This window comes from Colletes gigas, unplaced genomic scaffold (assembly GCF_013123115.1).
Source record: "Colletes gigas isolate AHSC1104 unplaced genomic scaffold, ASM1312311v1 Colletes_gigas_Sc00012, whole genome shotgun sequence".
NCBI classification, from domain to species: domain Eukaryota; kingdom Metazoa; phylum Arthropoda; class Insecta; order Hymenoptera; family Colletidae; genus Colletes; species Colletes gigas.
In genome coordinates this window covers 3,871,533-3,893,121 of record NW_025106641.1, presented here as the reverse complement: position 1 = coordinate 3,893,121, position 21,589 = coordinate 3,871,533, and the positions used below count along the sequence as shown (strand labels likewise).

Sequence of the window (21,589 nt, the reverse complement as noted above, 5' to 3'; positions counted from 1 at the left end):
GAGTAGATAAAAGGAGAACGAAGACATCATTTTTTCCTAGTTTATTTACTTCCAACGTCTGGGTACCATTTTTCTCCCGATATCGTCTATCGTTTAATAACCTGGTTTCTTTCAAGAACGAGTCTATTTCGTCTCGTGCTGGAATCTTCCGTTGAAAGCAATCGTCTCCAAGGATCTCTGAATGGGAGACATTTTATTTATTTCTGCACTCTCTCTGATAATTTATCTTCGGCTCACGGTATCTAACGTAAGAAAAGATTGTAGTTTCGGTATCAGATAATAATTCCCTCGTACTTCGAAGGGCTGGAATTCAAAGTTAAAACCTGGAGCAAACAGTAAGACCAATAATTCATGTTCCGACTGTCGGCGTGTGCACGTACCGAGTGACACAGAGTCAGACAAATGGAGACTGTGACGTCTTGACCTATTTACCAGGAAATTTGAAACTGTTAATAACTTGAAAATAGTAATAAATGGCGGAACAACCCGCTGATATTTCTTAACTATCCAGACTACCGAATTATTTTTATTAAAATTAATTTACAGTCTCTTGGTCCTTGATATCGTCGAAATATCAATCGTACGGTCTTCTTGATTATCGCAAACGCGATAAACGAAATAAACTCTTCCGGCTGGGTGTTTTTCCATCCGCAATTTCGACGATTTACCGTGCCCCGGCGAGATCGTACGTAAATTTCGCGGGTGCCGCGGAATCTGCTCGTTTTCGACGTCTCGACTCGTAAATTCCCGCCGTGGACACCGCGATATTCGAGTATTCAGTGTTCCAGTTCCCGATAGTAGGCCAACGAAATATGTTGATCTCGTGGAACCGTTCGAGCGTGCCTGGATATCTGCATATCGAGTATGAATATTCCGTAGCGCGGTTTTCCCCTGTTTTCACAGGGATTTTTGTAATACGCGACGGGGAAACGGGGAAACCCCCGTTCGACTGTTCGTACCCGATGAAACAACGTTGCACGGTGTTCTTTTCATCCCCGTCGAACAATAGGGAAACGGAATTTCGAACTTGGAATAAACCCAAAGTTCAACGAAGTTACTTTTCGCGTACGTGATGTTTTTTTTTTTTCGAGGAAACCTTTGGACGAGATTCGAGAAGTTGATACCACTTTTCATCGCTTCGTAGACAATCGCGTTTATACGCTTTGCCCGGATCCCTTGATATTTTCCTGCTTCGCGAGCATACCTCGCGAAGTTTACCCTATGTGTGTGTGTATACAAGATTCCGCAGAGCCGCGACGTGTGTGCGGTTCGAGATGTATTCGGAGGATTTGAATTTCGTGGGTGTATTTCTTTCAGAACTAAGAGCCACTGATCTATATTCCCTATGCCAGGCCCCTCTGTCTCTGTTTATCTTCGTCCGCCATACATTTCCATGCATTTTCCCTCCGGCGTCTATTTTCACACGAATTTTCTCATTGGCAAAACAAATTTGCGATTCCCGTACCGTTTTTTTCGAATCCACCCGGCAGGTTCTGGGATAATGTATTCCCACAACTCCGGGGGTCTCTCTGGGATTTATGGTGCAATTTCTCCTCCTTCGGGTTCTGTTACTCATTTTTTCATACGAATTCTTTATCGTAAACCAACGCTGCAATTTTCCAGGGTCATTGATTTACCGATCTCGTAGGAATTCGTTTTCTAGGGACTTTTCCACGGATGACATTTCCCCCAAATTAATAGATTTTCCAGATAATTTACGGGGCTCTATTTTCCCGCTAAATTGGACTCCTAATTTTTCTACAATTCTACCACCCACCATTTATAGAAATTATACTCATAAATACTTTTTAATATGGGAGAAATAGTACCCTTTAAAAACTCTTTATACTACGTATATATAAATTCGAGAAAAATGGAGTGCAGAAAAAACCTAGCAATTAAAAACTGCGGGGGATTCGAACCCTGGTTATCACACGGTGGAAAGCAACGACGTTATGCACTCAGCTACCAGTTCCTATAAATAGATAAATACTTTTCTAAGCATATATTCAGTAGCTAAGATGTTAATAGATATTAAAAGATATTAAAAGAATCTAATTTTAATATTTAGACACTCCTTCGCTAATTAATAACTCTTAAACGTATTTATTTTTTATTCCATCGATGAGGAACGTTTCGAAACGGTTTGATACTCGTGAAGACGCCGGACATCATTAAGCAATCTCTGTTTATCCCAGTGGACGGACCTTTTCATCGTTCGGAGCAAGATACGCTATTACGTGTCGCGAAAATAATAAAAAGAGCTCGTAAGAAGGCACTTCCTACTCGACCCTGTTTTCTCGAGTTATAGTCGTTTTAGTTTTACGGGCAACGTGATGCTGTCGAAGCTTTTGAAGAGTTGAAGGTTCCCGGTGCTTTACTTACAGCGATGAAAATTTCAGAGGACGTGGAAAACTCGAGGAACTTTTATAAGAACCTTAAAAATTTTACGAATTTCTTAATAAATTCCGACGGAGGCTCGGAGCAAGGACAACGGTTTAAAAATTTATGGCAGAACCGAGGGTGGAGCGATCGTCGGTGAAAAAACAAGTAGAAATTGTTGGATACATTTCTTTCTACGAGGTTTCGTTACCGAGATAATCAAACGTTTCGTTGGACGCGCGCGATTTGGCTAACGCGTCCGACCATTATTCGCTATTTCTACTTGCATCGGTATTTTTAAACGTTGTTGGCGGTACAATATCCGTTACAATTGTACCTAACTAGCTAACAAACAGTACTCTGTACGACAAATAGATAATATCGTTCGTTTCGCCATTGTTTCCGCTCACAAACTCAAACGCAAGTGGAAAAGTCAACGTATGGTCGGACGCGAACTCTACGGATCTTCGAGATCCGTTTCCTCCGAAACGGAGCTTCCTACGCGAAAACTTTATCCTTCGTTTTCGATGTGTTTTCGTGCAAAGAATCGTCCTGTTTTCGTTCGAACCGCGAATTTTGTTTCGTAACCCAGAAAAATCCAAAAAAACCATTTCCAAAGAAGCACTAGGTGCAATTATTTTTATCGTGGAGCGTCGATTTCTTTCTAATATATTAATTGGAGCATCGCGAGCGAGATACAGTGTCGAAAATTGTGCGAAAGAGGGAATTAAATGTTAAAAGGAAAGCATTCCGTGCGCCAACGTATTACATAATTCATCGGTGTGACACAACGCGAGGACAACCGTGGCATTCTAACCGTGGCTCGCGGCCATTACGTTGCCATTCACGTTTACACAGGGACCTAGAATTTACGGGTGTGCGCCAGCGCAAACAACTGGATATTTTCCTGCACGTATTTATACGACCCGTATCCCGGTTTCCACGCACGTAATATGTTAATGCGAATTTAGATGAAGCGGATCACCGTACAACCGAGGCTGCCGGAACAACACGAAACACTTTTTCGGTACCGAGCCGGAATACGAAGACAATTTTACGCCAAAGGAAACCTTCCACCCTTCGCGTTCGTACGTAAATTTTGTCTTTCACCCCCCGTGATTGCAAATTCCACTCCGTACGAGACGAGATTGTCAAGTCAAACGACCGTTTAAGAATTATTGTGCATTGAATTCCGACTTCCACGCTATTTCAAAAGGGGTATTTTAAGGGAGAATGTCACGTATAAAATTCTCAAAAAAGGAACGTATCCCAATTCGAGAATTGGAGCAGAGATAAGAATGGAAAGTCGAATTTGGAAGTTTCCGAATTCGCTGGAACGACGAACCGTACCCTTTTAAGAGTCCGTTGACTTCCTGGACGTCCGGATAGAAGCTGGCCACAATTCCTCGGACCGAAATCGCTGTCCCAGTTTCCCCGTGCCACGATGGAAAGCCAATTTCTGGGCGAAGTTCGCGCGACGCTACGCGACGCCCTGCCAGCGTCTCGAAACTCCGTGACGCGAATCAGAAAACCCCCGAAACTCGGATAAAAATTCGCCTTTTAACCCTCCCCCTCGCGAAACTTTTCGCCAGCGTCGAGAGGCGACCATGAGGTCGCGTACGAGGGACGCCGGAGACGTTTCTGAAAATTAAATCGCTGCCCTACATTCGACCAGCGGTTCTAAAGAACCGGGAATACCCAGTCGAACGAAATCTTTTGTCGGGCTCGTTGGATGCGTTACGATAAGAATTCGTTATGTTATTTACCGACACGTAATGAGATATTGTGGCTGAAAGGGGTCCTTTGTGCCGGTTCGATAAAGAAAACTGTCTGTGTGTGTGCTGCTCTGTTGACATTCTGATTAGACGGATCCTTTGAAATTTAACGTGATATGCTAGTACCTCGATATAAGCAATTTCTTAGATTGTCGAAGAAACCGTCTACTATTATTTGGAGAATTTAATTTAGTATCAAGATTGTGCGCTTTTGGGAGAAATTCTATTTTAAAACTACTTTTGCAATTTTCACGGTAGCTTTGAGGAGCTACTTGCTATAAAATTGGACTCGTCAGAGCTTCGTTAGAAGAGAATATCAGAGTTTCTGTGGTTTTATTAGCATTTGTAGTGGTTTGAAAACGAATCCAGTGGCTCTTTCGACCCTTATTCACCCCCTTGGCTCCCCGTAAATAAGACATCCATCGTTCTAGCCGCAAAGGTGCTCGAACATTTCCGAAATGACTCCGAACTTTGATGGAATTGCCTCGCCCGATGCACCACAAAAGACGCATTGACCACCCCTTTCGGATGCATCAAAGAGCAACCCCCCTGGCAGCCATCTATAGCGAACAATCGCCAACTTCCGAATGCCCCAACAAGCTGACGGGGTCGTAAATCGAGTCTCGAAATCTCGCGATATCAGCCCCGGTCGACGAGCTTTATCGTCGACGCAGAACCACCCCCTCACCAGTATTCTCGAAATTTCAACGACTTCGAGAACGGTTAGAAAATTGCCTAGCCAGCTTCGCGGCCCAACGAGAGTTTAATGTATTCCACGGAGCGTGGGTAGAGAATTATAAAACCCTCCACACGTTACGTTGCCCTCTATAAACATTCCCGGCGTCAAATTGCAATTTTACCAAGCATTCTATACAGAATTCTTGCACTCGTGGATTTTTTTAAGAATTCTAGATAGAATATTCCGTTTTTATTTAAATAATCAATTTCACGAAGTCCCGTTTCGAGACTTCCACCGACTCCGGATAGTAGAGGCTGCCAAGTTCGACGGAACTCTGCTCGTGAAACTTTACGAGGAGCTCCGTCGATTTTGCAACGGAGTTCCGTAAGAATCCCAACGATCCCGACGAGAGTTCCACTAAAAAGCGCAGCGCTCGTTTCGAAACTTCCGTGGGAACGCGCAGTTTCGCCTAAGAAGCGGCGAACCCGCGTCGGTTCTTGGGGAGGAAATTTTCGCTTAACCGGCTTCCCGACGCGAAGTTTAACACACTCGAGGGAGGGTGGATTTCTACGGGGACCCAATTTCCAAGCGGCGCGACCCTCGGCGCCGTATTCCTCGCGAAAACCGGGACTCCGAATTGGAATCGAGTCGTGAACGCTCGGCGAACTTTGGCCTTTGATTGTCGCTCTTCAGCATTCGAGGCAGTGTTTCACGTTCTGCTGATCAAAGGTAACCCGGGGCCTCGTATCCGCGATACGTGACCTCCTCGCGAGGGTTTTCGCGATCACGAGAACACTGGGCTTGGATAGGCTTTTGTTGCCCGAGAGAAAGGACCGATTGCAATTCTAGGAAATAAACCGGCAGAAAGGAGGGAATCATCTTCCGGGGGACGCTGGCGTCATCTCGGGTATGGGCTGACAAAAATAGACAGGATTGGTTTATTGGGTTAGGGTGTCATACCTTAAGGGCGCGACATAATGCCAGGGTGTAAACACGCCGATACTGCGAAATACACTCGACGAATTATCTGCTTTCACGAGCGTCTCTATGCTCTAATTTATATGCCACGAACGCTAAGAGTGGATCCTAGTGAATTCTACGGGAGTTTGGGGTTCGCTCGTAGAACTCTGATAGAAGTTTCGTGCATGCAGTTCTATCAGAGTTTCCAGACAGATTTCCAATTTAGAGAACTCTAATAGAGCTCTATAGAATTAGAGTTCATAGAGTTGCATTTATAGAGATCTGTCAGGGTCTGAATTCTAACGAATTCTATAGAATTGCAGCTATAAAATTGTGTGGCAATTCTATCGACTCTAGAATGTTTTATAGAGTTTGCTCGTGGAATTCAACTAGAATTAAATCTACAGAGTTTTACTTATGGAACGAAATCTTCCAAACTCTAGAGAGATCTATAATAATGCCATTTGTAGGACTCTGTTCGTTCCAGGGATTCATAGAAAGAATTCTACAGAGCCTCTAGAGTTCCGTGACAGTTCTAGCGTTCATATAAACTTTCACAGAGCCTCGTTTGTTGAATTCTACATTTATCTGTCTTCTACCACTTTACAACTCTGTGGAGATCTATAATAGAGCCATTTGTGGGACTCTATCCGCTCCAGAGATTCATAGAAGTCTCTAGAGTTCCGTGACAGTGCTATAGACTATACAGACTTTCACGGAGCCCCGTTCGTTGAATTCTACAGAGCTCTACCTCTGCTACGCTTAAATTTAGAGCGATAGAGCTCTCTAAAATTTGATCAGAGATAGAGAGTAGAATTCTAGTAGAATTCATGGGTACTTAGGACCGGTATAGAGTAATCAGATGCAATCGTACCGGCTTCCAGGCGGGCTGGCGAGCCATCGGACACGTTTCTGCCCTGGGACTTCGGCGTGCCCTCGCTCATGGTTTCGGCGCGTCTTCGATCCTTCGGGGGTGGATTATCCTAGGCCTCCCTCTTCCTTCAGCGGCCTCCTGGAGACCCGAGTCCTCCGCGATCCACCGATTCACCCTTGTTCGGCCACCTTCTTTCTCCACGCTCTTCCCCCTCCCCTTGGAACTCTCTATATCACAGCGTGGTCGTAGCTTATTATTTGAGGGAACTGGGTAAATTGGCACTTGGAATGTTTTCGGCACTTGGTAGTCTTCGAGATGGACGAGACTGCGTCACTTAATAAATGTTTTCAACGAACCGACGTGCACATCCTCGTAACCGTCACACGATGGAGTACTTCCGGTCACTTCTCACTGCCGGGTTCCCAGAGAGTGTCGAAACACGGGGATTCGCGGGGGCGGTCCAGGACGCGTGCGAAACGCGTCTACGACGGGGAAGACGCGACACCCGGACGGCTTCCGCGGAGGGTGTGTAGCCTGTTCAACGCTTCAGCCTGATCTTCCGCATCCCTCCTCTCGTACGCTCCGGCGAGAGAGGTCTCTCTCTCTCTCTCTCTCTATCTCTGTCTCTGTCTCTTTCCCTCGGTCGGTCGCGGTGTCACAAGGTCACGGGGATCGGGGGATCGGCGGATCGGTGCTCCAGATAGAAAGCCACGCACGCAGACGGGTCCTCGTCTCGGTCGCGCGCGCTCCTCCAATTACCACGGAGGGAACGACGATCCCCGGAAGTGGTCCGCGTCCGTTCGGGAGGATCGATTGTTCGGCCGATTGGCGTCGCGTACGCGCATCGACAGGTACGAGAGAACGCGGGACACCGGCGAGTTTTGGTGGGTCTCGATCAATCCCAGGGACTCGAGACACGGTCGTCGCGTCGCTCTCTGTGCCGAGCTGGCTCGCGGTTGCAGGTCACCACCCCTGGACGCTCGTCTTCCCCGTGGCTTGGATGCTGCGGAGTGCTCGACCACCTTCGCCCACCCTCTCCGACCCTCTACGAACCCTCCTCCCACTCCTGCTCGCTTCTCCTCTCTCTCTCTTTCTCTGTTTCTCCGGTGGCGTCTCCCACTACGCCGTCCCTGCGTCTTCTACGGTCCGCGATCGCGTTCGACGCGACAGTTTCCACCGTCGCGCGTGAAAAACTTTTTGGTAAAGCCGGATGAAACGCGTCGAGGGCCGAGAAGAACGCACGGCTGACGGTGGCCCGATCGCGGGGGTTAGGAACGAACACTCCCGGCTTTTCCAGGCCTCTGTGTCCTCTCCTTCCCTCCTCGGCGCGCGCACGATCTATCCGGACTATCCCTCCATCCCCCTACGTGACCCCCTCCGCAACCCCTCGCGCACGAGCTTTCGATCTTCTCCTTTTATCTCGCGACTCTTCTCTCTCTTCGTTTCTCGCCCCTGTCTCGACGTTCCTGGCCTCCCTCCACCTCCCCCAGCTGCCCCTGTTCGGCGGTGGTGGTGGTGCCCTCGTCGGGTACGCTCGTCGGTCTTCGTTCAGGACGCGAGGATCCGTCTTGGTCGCACTCGCGCGACGCGTCCCGGGCGTTGCGAGCAGCTCGCCATCGCTTTTCCTAACCCCCTAATTATGCGCATGCGCGACTAACCTCCGGGATACGCGTCCCCCTTTCTCTCGACGCGGGCCTCTCTACCTGTCGCCCTCTTTTTACCGCCCGTACCCCTTCATACCCCCCTTCGACCGGAGAGAGAACGGGACGCAGGTGCCTCTTCATCCCCCTACCCCCCCACAACACACCAACCACCCCCTTCTTCTACTTCTCTGCCTCTCTTGCATCCGCTTCCTCGGACCTGTGCGCCGCTTTTTTTTTCTTCTATTTCACCTTTACCGGCTCTCTGTTATCGAATATCACCGGGAACCGTTCTCCCTGTCGGTCAAAATTTTACACCCACGGGTTTTTCTTGCCCCGATGTGCTCGAGCTCGTTAAAAAATAGATCACGATGCAATTGGGAAACATTACACGGAGACATTGTTTGTTTACTTGGAATTGGAAACTCGAGTTTAACCCTGATTTATTTTATTTTATTTTATTTTCCTTTAAATCATTTAAAAAATAATAAGCTAACGGAGGATTACAAAAATTAATTTAAACCCCAACAATCCTTTTAAGGGTTAAAAATAGGGCACAACAGAGTTTACAGAGGCAGAAACAACGAGTAACGTAGAACGGCTGCGGAACCCGCGAAACCGTATTCGATGACGCGCGTGCCCCAACGAACGTTTAAATTCAATTATCTTGCAAACGAACCGTCGTACGGAAAAATTTCATCCCGCGTTCTCGACTAATTTTTGCGCGTGCAATTGATTTATTTTATAAAAATAGAGAAACTTTGAAAAAAAATTCCCTCGCCGGTCTCCGTTATATTTTTTTATCATCGTTATTAGCGTGTATTTCGCTATGTTTGCGACAGGTGAATATTTTTTCAACGTCGTTCCAGCCGCGCAAACTTCGTCGCGTATTTTCCACGCCGCTGGGAATATCCCGTACCGTTCGCCGGTGGATATTTTAAATGCTGATCAGCTATAACGACGACTCGTCGAGTGATTTCTAACCGACGAAAAACTACGTACCTCAGCAAAGAATTCGCGGTCGTACGTGCTCGTTTTTATTCGCGCGCTACAGCGGAACAAAGAATCGCTTCGTAAAACTGTTCCACTGAACGCGGTGAACGCATCGCTTTGTTGAAGTTTAAATTATCGTATTCCTCTGCTCTCTCTCTCTCTCTCTCTCTCTCTCTCACTCTCTGCTCTTCCCTCGAAATTTCCCTTTTATATATCTTCGTCAACGATGCGCTTCCATCGTGTCGTTTCGTAAGCTTTTGCATAACTCCCTGTGCCAATTTCTGTCCCAACGCAATGAAATAGAATCCCTTCCTGTGCCGCGCGATTTATATTTAGCATCGAATGTCTCTGTTTATCGCGCGGCGAAACATTCGAACGGAAAAACAAACGTGCCTTTCAAACGCGATATTTTTCATTCAATTTTTTATTCGACGAATCCAAGTATTCATCTCGTGGTCTTATATTGAATGTCTTATAAATACTTTTTTTTTTTAAATGATTTTGGAGGGTTGGAACAATCGTTCAGTGTATAAATATTTTTTACTCGACGAGACGATCGTCCTCGTTTCTACGACGCTGACGGATTCTCCGATCGTCGTAGAGACGTTGCATCCTGTTGTCTCGTCGTCCGGACTCAAAGAACGATTGCACAGGGAAAAATGGCGACCGTCGCGGGGAGAAACCGATGCACGAAACGGCGGATGAAACGTATTTGTTTCCTCCTCGTTCCTCCGACGGGACTACGGTACCATTTGTCTTTCGGTTTCGTCGTTTTTTCTCCTTTTCGTTCATTCGTCAAACGTTTCGACGCTTGACGCGCAATCACGGACTCCGAAGTCTGCCCGTAATTTCCAGAGAATAATCGAAAACGTCGGATGTTGTCCCCCTCCCCGAAAAGTCCCGAATTTCGACGGTCGATCCCGAGAGATTGTTGTAAATTTACTATAAATGTAACACTGAGTACGTAATTTATACCTAATATTAAAATACTATTTCTTTTAACGGTACTCGTGAGAGCTACACGCTGCAACATTAACGCTATCGTTCAGTTTACTTTTATCGTGGACACTATCCTTCTATTGCTGCCATTATTCAGCTTATGTCATAATAAAAACGATACTAACTCTATTATTGCTTCCTCTTCTATAAAAAGAATGACAATAAATATATAATTACAAGTGAATACGTGCCTATAAAATATTACTCTCGAAGGAATAAGATTTCGTTGCATGTATCCCTAACGCAGATCGATGCAAATGTCTGAGCAATCTGACCAGGGAAATTAAGAATAGAAATATCAAATACACGTAAAAAAATTACTCTTGAAGAAGTAAAATTTCGTTGCAAGTATCCCTAACGCAAGTCTCAGTTGTGTCTAAATAATCTGACCAAGGTAATCAACGGCCTGGGCATCGATTAACTGTAATCCGTAAAGAAATTCGCGGGCTCGATTAAACACGAGCGTTTGCATTTTGTCGCGGTGTTAACGGGTTGCATTTTTCACGCGACGGTTCCAGCGATCCGTTCCGCGAGCGAGAAAGTGCTTAAGCGGTCCATTTATAAGTCGCGATGCAGATTTAATGGGGGGTAATTTGCGAGGGCACGACATTTCATTTGTCGAAGCAACGGTCCTCTCGACTCCAATTTCTCCCTAACGCGGTGGCTTCTGTGATTCGACGCTCGATCCGATCCCCGTTCAAAAGGACGCTTCCACCCCCCCCGAGCGAGCAAGAAAACGCGTTTCAATTCGCCCGGAAATTTGGCGAATTCTACCCTTCAACCACCACCCCCCTTCTTCGCAGCGTAACGACACCGGAGGAATTTATATTCCTCCCCCCCCCCCTCACACCCGAGGAATCGACGAGTTTTTTTTTCTGCCCCGAGGGTGGAGGAAATTTTGTGAATTTTCTGAGAATTCTCAACAGACCATGAAAATCCTCGATACGTTATTTTTAGTTTTATTATAACGTTTCTCTCTTCGTTTGTTAGGCGTGGATTTAACGAGTAACATATTTTTCTCCGCGGTATTCGTACGTCCGACGAAGCTGACTCGCATTGTAAAATAGAGATAATGTTACGACATTGGGAGAATTTTATTCGTCCCTGTTCGCTCGTCCCGAACCGTCCAAGGAACAAATGTCTCCTTTCTGCCTCGACTGCGGAAACTTTGTCTCCGGAAAACGCGGTGCATTCTCCGGGAGCCGAAATTAAACGAAAGGAGAACCGAAAGAAAATATTTAGAGAGCAAATTATAAGTCCTTAAAAAATTATTATATTTTTAATCAAATATTTTCTTCTCTTCTTCGAGCTCGTTTCCATGAATATTTCTCCCTTGTAATATTTGATATTACGTTGAAAATATATTTTTATATTTGATAAAAACTGTTTCCGTCGTTGAATCCATACTTGAAAATATGTTTTGTTCGCGAACGAAGCTTATGCATATGTGAAGCCTCTCCGTCCAATGAAAATATTCCCCCGCGTGAAAATATGTTTTATTCTCCGAGAGTTGCGTGTTTTCGGGCATTTTTCAATTTCCCGGGTGTCCCGAGACCAACCTACTGTCTACGCTCGTTCATGGGAATTCGATGTCTGCGGGGAAAGATGGAACATTTCCGGATTCGTCGGAGTACGCCTCCAGGGGATGCATTTTCGCAGGATTTTTCGACGAACACGACGCGCCTGGAGGGAACTCTCCAGGCTACATCGAGACTCGAATTTCCCCTAAACAGGAATTCATCGAGGTTGACTTCGTCGATCGCGATAATCGTGAAATAAAATTTCTCCAGTATCGATTCCCCTTCGATCTATCTTAAACCTAAGTCCGTTGAAATTAGTCGATTCCGTAATCAGGATCAGGGGGGAACAAGTTACGTTTCAAGTAGAAACGCCCCACATTGATCAGACATTCAACGACACTCGTGCCCGGTGAATTTTCAAAATTGTATATCTCGCGAACGAGGGCTCGTATCGAAAATTTTTATTTCGCATTTTCGATTCGTTTCTGCCCGACCAATCATCGCGCAACGGCTCGCGTCACCCGCCCCCACCCACTCCACTCCACGCGCGATAGAACGCTAACCGCCACAGGTGAAAATATTATTTCTTTTCCAAAAAATATCGCGTCGATTTATCGCGATAAATAAAATACGCGGAACGTAATATAATATATTTATAATAAATTCGTATCATCGTAGTTCGAATAATTTCGAGCGAGTAAAGTCAGCACGAAATATTAGTAATAAGGAATATTATGATCTCTCTGTTCCCGACCTATTTATTTTTAATATTTCACGAAAATATTCCCAGGAACGTTCTAATTACTAGGATCTCCGGATTTAACCCTCCGGAATATCATTAAAATTTCCGCCTGGGACAGCTGTTATGGTTTCCCCGGCGAGCCCGTACAAACTTGTTTAATTTTTTATTTTTAACGATCGGCGTGGTCGCAAACCGCCCGGTATTTCGACCCTTGAGATCGTAGCTGTGTGTAACGCGCCTTAATTAAGCGCGGTGCCACGAAAATTTTGCAAGTAGGTTGCACACGCTCGTAATTTATTCGTCGCGCGGACCCGGTCTGATAATCCTTGAAAATCCAGCGACCGTCGACTCTTTCGCCGAGACTTTGTCGCTGATGCCCCGTCCACGGAATTATTACGTCCCTTTGTGACGATACCGGCTACAGACTGCTCAAAGAAAAGCTGAATTAAGCCAAAGTACGAACCGCTTAAGGAACTGTTCCAGCCTGTACGCGGACGAAACTGGGCCATCTTTCGAATTTTATTACGCGGGAACCGTTCGAGATATTAGCTCGAAATTTTGCAACGCAGCTTCGTACCGACTCAACGAGTTCCGTGAATTTTTTTGTGGAGAAAATAGCCGACAGTTTCAAAGATACAGTAGCTTTACTTTTTGAATTTTTACAAATGCTAAATATAAAAGAATTTGTAGTTTTAATAATGTTATATTTAACGAATGCTGTTTCGTTTATGAAAGCTGTGCTTGGCGATCGATCTCCCGGATCAGCGAAAATTTTTAATCGAATCGTCAATTCCCAGTTTCGATAGATTCAATATTTATGGAATCGTATTAAATCCTTCGTTAAATATTCGTTATTTTGCATATATGTGTCTAGACATCTTTCATCGAATCGTCCCGGGAAGGGACTTCATAAATAAAAATGAATATTTGAACGTATTCGTATCCTCCTGAGCTTTTGCCCATTTTAATGGGAATATCCAATTACCATAACGAGTATTTAATTTTTGCAATATTCATCTCCTCCCCGCACCGGGAATAATTAATCATTCTTCGCTAATCTTACATTCTTTCAAAATCTACTCTCAACAATTAACTGCTTCGAGTCATGAATGGATTCTACGGTCCACGATAATTTCACTTGATTACCGTAAAGTTTAGGTAATATTTTCTGCGAAAATAATAGATATTTTCTGGTTATTCGGTGCCGGGGCCAATTAAAAAAGGAATTAATGCAGCACGGAGGACGATATTTAAACTGGGGAGCAATTCGACGAAAGTTTTACGTTGCTCATTATATTCTGAACACTGCCAAATGATACGGTTTAAATTATGAGACTCTGCGCAGCCCCGGAGCATGCCTCTAAATGAATTTAATTCCGACTACAGAGGCATTTAGATTGCAATAATTAGGGCGTCTCCTGTTAATGAATATTACAAAATTTCTATCCACTCCTCTATCCCGAGTATCAACGTACATACAATTAAAAGTAACTGATAAATTAAATCTTCTTCTCTCGATAAAAAAAAATCTACGTTTTTAATTCCACGATAACATATTCCAACCAGTACGATCAGTGCATGCAAGAAGGATAATAACCAGCGGAAATAGCGTCCGGGAATTTTTATTTCCCTGTTCCCGGTTCCCTGGATAAGGAACAAATCGTTTCCCTCGAATCATTCCGAAATTCAAAATACTCGCCAAAGCAATAAACGACTCGTTTCTCTCTCGCGAGGATCGTCGAGTTCAGAGACTCGTATGCGCAAGAAGTTAATAGCAAACCGGGACATGATTAAAGGGTCAAAAACACGCGATAACCGTGCATTCCGAAAAACGATGTCTCCCGCTGTCAGTGGGCCGGCCCCCGTTTTGAAACTCTGCCAGAGCAGATCGTATCTGGCTAACTGCGATTACGAGAGAAACGGGGACGATGATCGCGACCGGCTCAAGGAAAGCCACGATACGCTCGCGATTGCCGGGCAAATGTCTGGGAATTGATGGCCTCTCTGGTGGCCGATTCCGCGAGAGAACTCGCGGGAAAAGCTCGGTCAACAGTCTGTTTACAGGCGGGAGTCAACTTTACTTTGCCGCGCCTCGATTCACCCTCCCTGCAACTTCCGTGTTCCCGCGCTTATTCCGCTCCTCCCCCACTGCCCCGCGGCAAAGGCTCGCCCGGAGAAACAGCGGAGCGGAATAGCTGTTCCTCGGTAATTCGAAATGCGTCGGGGCAACCTGCGAGGTTTACCCATCGAGGAGGAGGCGAGTTGAAACTCTATCGCGGAAAAACAAACAGAATTTCCACGCTCCAACGCGGGCTATTCTTTTTTAATTCAAGCGTAATCACTGCTGTTTACGTTCACCACGATCGACCGAAATGTCATTCAAATCGCAATTTCTCTGCTTGCGATTATATATCTTCGTGGGAGTATCATCGATGGATTTGCGAGGTTCTCCCGATTGAAACGAGTACCCACATGACTATGTTTCAAATATAGATGTATTACAATTTTTGGGATAACCTAAAATTAGGTGTGTTAGAGTGTTACAGATGAACTCGTGAGATTCTCCTGATTAAAACGAGTACCCACATGACTATGCTTGGACTATTCTCAAATACAGATGCATTACAATTTTTGACATAATCTAAAATTGAAAACATTCCGAAGTAGGCCGTGTTTGGGCTCATTTTAACCGGGAGATCCTCACCGATACGTTGATACCACTTTCGTGGAGATATAATCACGATAATAAAATTACCAACGTAATATGGACTTCCATAGAAGTTAGATTAAATTACGCGTCCGTTAACTTTAAGTGCAGCGAACTTTAAACCCCAGGGGTTTGCAATTTGTGAATCGGTTCGATGCGTGGGGCCATCGATCCCGGCGACATTTGGCAGCCAGTCAAACGTCGCGAAGTGAAACTCCGAGCCCGCAAACTACACTTTGGGCCGCCTCGAGCCGATACTCCTCTCCCCTCGTTCTCGACGCGCGATTTATCCAGTGTTCGGAGGAACTCGTATCGCGCAAACCCGCGTAAATACGTCGCGCTCGAGTCTAAATGGCCGAGAGCCAATAATTAATTCGAGCCCGCGACGCGACTCTCGCGAGGCGATCGTTTAATCTGTAACGCGATCTCTGCCCCGGTTCCGCGCGACCATCCCCCCGGGTGGCTCTTTCATTTGTCCACGTTTGTCGGTCACGTTCGACGCTCCGCGATGAGATATCGCCGACACAGATTCCCGGGTGGACGCGTTCGCGAGCGATGCATCCGTGTCCGGGCAAGAATTAATTATTTTCGAACGTTACACGCGATACAACGCTTAAAACTGCGTCGAAAATGTAGAGGGAGATTTTTTCCTACGACCCTTCGTTCCCGAGAAACCAGGCTTCGAAAATAGATGGCGATTCTCGCGCGCGGAAAAGTAGCGGCGCGCCAAACAAATTCAAAGTCAATTTTCTCGAGAACGAAAGGCCCTAGAAGAAAATTGTATTGTACATTTTGTGTTCAATTTTTCATGCAGAATCGTTTCCCATTAAGTTTTATTACATATCTCGAGACGTTTTATCAATATACGCAGCGATAGTCCGACTCCGACTTCGACTCGATTTAAATTGTAATCAGCTTGCAATAAAATTTGTGTGCGGTATTATTGGGTCACGGGAACGTTCCAAATGCTAAAACGGTTTACGTAAGGACCGAGTATACCCTTTTCCATGATTCTTCCAAGTGGAACGGCATACAGATTTCCAGAATTTATGAATACAGAATACAGTAGAATGCATGGAATGCATTATAGGAGATAGCCGTGAATACGACATAAGCCCTAGTCGTTCTCCACGGGAGAAACGAGAGTAATTAAGATGCATCGTGCGTCGCATGGTGGTGCATTCGAACGGCGCTGGGAAATCCCTTGGAAAATCGGTAACAAATGGAGAGCCGAGATCCGCCGTGGAGTTTCGATCCGCGTGGAATTGTAAAGCTTCTCCGCGCGAACGTCGAACACAATCCGAGTACGCGATACCAGTTCGTCCCTCGCGCTAGTTTGCGTTGATTAACTTCGTCAAGTTGGCATCCCGGCGGGTCTACGATTTCCAGGTGCAATCAAACACTCTGATTTCGCGGCCATTACACCACTCGATGCTTTTAAATCACAGACTCCTCGCTCTTGCAGGTAGCAAGTATTCGTGCATCGTAAACAATCACGTAGAAAATGGCTCGAGAAACCAAATTGGGTAGCTTATACTTTTCAAGGGGACACGAAGAACACCAGAATGGAATTTTATTCGGATGCGACGAGAGGATCAGGAGTTACAGGGCGATCACAAACACACAGACTCTGAATTTTATGATTCCAATGTTGCTCGAAATTGGTACGATCGTAGATTAGAGCATTTGACGGTCGTTCAGAGTACTTTGAGCGAGAAAAGTAGGTTCTGAAACTATCAAATTCGATAGTGTATGGACAAGAGAGATTGTAGGTTGTAGAAAACTATGGGTGAATGTTCCAGTGGGTCGCGGAGAGCACTTTGAGTGCGGTTAACTCACCGAACTTCCACGAAGTTTGAGAAAAAACGTAATTAAAATACTTTTATCGGTGAGAATTCTTCGAGACGCAAGGGAGATTCTTTTCCCAGCACACGTTTGGCTTCCAGGCAAAATCTTTCGCGCGATATCAACCTCTGAAAATTAATGATTCTTCGCTTTATCGTTCTACCCCTGTCCGCGAGTAAAATTAGTGAAATTAAAAATACTTCCGGCCCGACATCGAACAAGAAATGCATCCCTCGATATATTTCGCTGTTCCGTACGACGCAAATAAAGTCTGTCGTCGCATCGAGGGGTGCAATTCGGTTATCGAGCGATCGAGACGGCGTCTATTCGCGGAAGTTACGAGGTAAACGCGAGCAGAAAAGCACGAGGCGCTCTAATTACGGTCGAGCGATCCTGTAATTGAATCTAATTGCTGCACGAAAGAGGAGCACTACCCGATGGCGGGCGTCCTTTGTGCGGATCCGTTGACTATTAACTCGCTCGAAACAGCTGTAACGCAATTAACCAAATCGCGAACGTTTAGTCGAGGCCCGTGTGTTGTACGCTTGTTGTTCGAAAAATTTCATCGACCGACCATCGCCATCCCCGGGAATTTTCCAAGTCAACGGGGTTCGGAAATTAAGTTGCAATCTACCTTGCGACGATTTAAATGTTTAGCCCGCACAATGGCTGGGAAACGGTTTCTCGAAAAATGTATTCAAGACTGTATCGCGTGCTCGTGATCTTCTCCTGATGGAAAATCAATGTTTCCGGCGTTCGTGTGAAAAGAATCGCGGGTGAAAACGATATCGCTTTCCGTACAAATTGCATTAAGCCATTCCCGGGCCGGGCGAAATATTTCAATGTACGACGTTGAAACGATTGCACGTTTTCAGTCGGAATTCCGATGGAGACGCGAAAAGAAGCGCGCGACCGCTCGACCGTGAATATTTCACGGAAAAGTTTTCGACACAACGATGAAGAGGGGCGGTGGGTGGTGAGAAACAAATTCGTCCGTTTCGCGCGACAGATTTAATGACAGGATTTTTTTTTTCCCTCGCGCGCGTCGCGATGTTTCGTTCGCCGATCCGCCAGCTTCCGATTGTGGCGCGCGATTCAACGGTACACAAGAAATAAAAAGCGGCGTAATATTATATGGAAACTAGATTGCTTCCGACTGCATTGTTAGAATTTGTAACTGTGCCAGCGACGCTCGTCGCCCTGTCAACTTTTTCCAACCCCCCTTTCCCGCCGCTCGATCCATACTTTTGAATCGTCCGTTGGACCAATTTCCGCTACTCTTTCTTTAATTCCGTCCGCTCGACGATTCTTCGCCCCTGCGTCTCGCCCCGTCCGTAACACATTTTCTTAATAACCGGGACTTTTAAATTGTCCCTCATCGCGTTTCGAAGAATAATACCACCCACCCCTCGCGTTCCGATCGACCATTGTCCCGCGTCTTCGATCCAACGCTGGGTTACGAATCTTATTTACGGATGAATCCGATCGTGTTTCATTTTCTACGAATTTCTGATTATTATTATAATAAGGGTAAATAAATTACCTTAAAACGAGATATTTGACAATTTTTTTATTCATCGAACCCTTATGCTGTAAAAAAATTGTCAAATATCGCTTCTAATTTTGTGGCGTTGGTTCCTATGCTCGCCACCAGAGGATTCGCGTTCTCACAAGCGCTCGATCAACCCCTCGGTTGCTATATACACAATCCTCAAGTGACTTGCTAATATTCCAGTCACCTTTGGTGGCTAGTATGGGAGGCTACAGTTTTACCATTTTACACGAGTCTCCTCCCCTAATAGAATAGAACTTTAGGTGAAGATTATATACAATTGGTCTAAAACCAGGGTGAATATAACGTGAAATTTGCAACGAGGAATTTTTTTCCAAATTTCACCTTAACCCAAGAATAAAAACAAGATCCTTTTAAAAAATCCCCCATCGAAAAGATCATAGCGCTTTTTTTCTTGGAGTTAAGATGATCCAAAGAATACCAATGTCCAAGCATATTTATTAAAGCTCCCAGAATGAAATCGCGTCGATGGAGTACCGTGTCACACGTGAGTTGAACGCAGATAAAATATAAGCTGGGGAATCCCGTTGTAAAACCCTAACCTCGTACCACGTATTCTAACTACAGAGGAAGACGTTCTCCCGCGATGGCGGGTCGGATAGAATCCAAAGTGCCTTCTTAAACAGTCAGGCTAGACCAAAGAATATTTTCCTAGCCCGTTAGCGCGGATAAGGCTCGAAACGATTCCCTCGAACTGATAAAATAGATGGAACCCGGAATATTTCATGCAGATGTTATTCCAGATACGACTTGGAATAACTCGTTCGTCCGACAGAGTACAGAGAATTTGGATTATTTCGCTAAGACCCCAGGCCACGGAGCAAAATATTATTAGACCCATCAATCCAATCGTTTCGAAAGCGTTCCGAGTTCCATCCATTCTGGGATCCCCGAAATGCTCCTAATCCGATCGATCTCGAAGTCGTTCTATTACGGAAACATCGAGTAAAAAAAAAAGAAGAAAAAACGGGGGTAAAAAAGTCGTCCTTTGACGGAACACGCGCCTATATAAAATTTCCTCGTCGCTTTAATGCGTGGCGTTCTTTTATTTTGCATCGCGATACACGAGAGCCCGGTTATGAAAAGGTCAAACGAGCAAAAGTATTGGATGTTAATGAATTGATATCGCGCGAACGATGCTCGTTTCCGTCCTTTCGGGCTTTAATTTTAATTGCACGTTACAGCGAACCTCGTTTCGCGATTCTCCCGTTGTGCAACGCGAGCTTTGACTCGTCGTTTTTCTCGTTTTTCTTTCGCGTGTTTCCCGGCTCGTTTCACGGCCGTGGAAAATACGCGATTCACGGACCGACGATCGAGAATATTCCGGCTCGGGCAAAACTGGGACGTCTTTCGAAATTTTTTAACGCGAAAATTCTAATCTTAATTAGCCGAAATTTTAAAATCGAACTCTTCTACTCTGCTTCTGGTTTTCACATAAAATTCCGTATTTATCCGATGCAAAAGAACTTTATCCATTAAGCAAACAATCGTTAAACGATTTAACGTAATTTTTCAAACGTATGCTATTGAATTTTATTTAAATTTATTCGTACGAGGAATGGCCAGGAAAAAGAATACCTCGTGAATGTACAAATGTATAAGACTTGAAACTACCAAACTATTTTTGAATTTATAGGAATCGAAGTCTCGGATTGATTTGTCAAAGAATGTGTGTACGCCGTTTTGGGCGTCTGTTTGGAGTTTATGGTTCAAAGGAATCGCATCGAACTGTTTCCAGAATAGTGCAGGGGATGAAAGTAGCGGCGAAGACTGGGCGAGATAAAGGGGAATCCTTTTAGCGCTCGTAGGATTAGCGGGAACTCAAAGAGACAAAAGAGTGACGTTTAAAACGAGAGAATCGTGGGTCCCTGCGCAACAACGGGACAAGGGGATTCGTTTTTTCATCACGCACAACGTTAAAATAAGCAGATAAAGAAACGTTTAAACGAGGTGGGTGGAGGAGGGGGGGAATAGCAGCGGGGCAACGAGGCGTTGAGAGAATTGAATTTCCAGAGACGTATCAAACGGGAGGCTAAAAACAACGTTTACGGTAACAAGATTTCACCTAGACAACGGGACGATAAGAAAATTCGATTTTTGCCCCTGGGAACGCGATCAAAGCCCGGGCGCTGGGCTCAAAATGATAGAATTTTAACGAAGGATCCAGCAGGAAATTCTTTTCAAGCCAGCTTGGGTATATCCGATTATTTTAATTATATTTCGTGCAATTTTACAAATGGACGTTCGAAAAGAGAATTTTCAGAGGGGTCGCGTTGCATTTTGCACGGCGACAATTCCATCAAAGAAACTATGTTTAAATAAAAAAGTTTTTTTCACCGTATGTTTCGTTCTCTGCGAAAGCAGAGCTATTTTTTTTTTAACGGGGCAACAAAGGGATTTTCATGGACGAGGAATTACGAAGCCGTTGGTACGGAAAATTCACCGTCGAATAAAAATATTTCTCCAAGTATCCACGTGTACGAAAACAATTAAACGAAAACAATAATTTTTAATACAGATACTGGGAGAATTTGTTATATTCCGGAGGCGAGACATTACTTTGCAAACGTGGACTTTACGAGACACCGAGCTGGAATGTTTTACGTCAAAGGAAGAGCCTCGAGTAAGCTCCTTGGTATTGAATTTTTATAATTCCTTTGATAAATAATCTTCTCTTGTCGTCGACGATTCGCTATGGAAGAGGCAGAATGATAAATGAGTTTACAAACGTATAACGTCAATCCTTAAACCCTTAAATCTTTGGATAATTACATTTCCAAAAATATTTTAGGAATATCAAACGTTGCACGAACAAGTGAGTGGAATAAATTGCCTTTTTTTAGAGCATGTGATTATTGTAGAAGGATATTGGGTGTCGGGGAGAGGACCTTGGACGTTCT

At 45.0% G+C, this 21,589-nt stretch overlaps 1 protein-coding gene across 6 annotated transcripts in view; it reads right to left on the bottom strand.

Moving 5' to 3' along the window:
* Window positions 1-21,589, bottom strand: part of LOC122399180 (solute carrier family 12 member 4) — a 113,513-nt gene that overhangs the window by 21,659 nt on the left and 70,265 nt on the right. The window contains exon 1 of one of the 6 annotated variants that reach the window (XM_043399653.1): window positions 6,671-7,680. The exons of the other annotated variants lie outside the window; for them this stretch is intronic. Coding sequence (XP_043255588.1) covers window positions 6,671-6,740 — 70 coding nt within the window. The 5' untranslated portion in view covers window positions 6,741-7,680. Of the gene's footprint in view, window positions 1-6,670; window positions 7,681-21,589 lie in introns of those variants that run through there. 6 annotated transcript variants of the gene reach the window in all.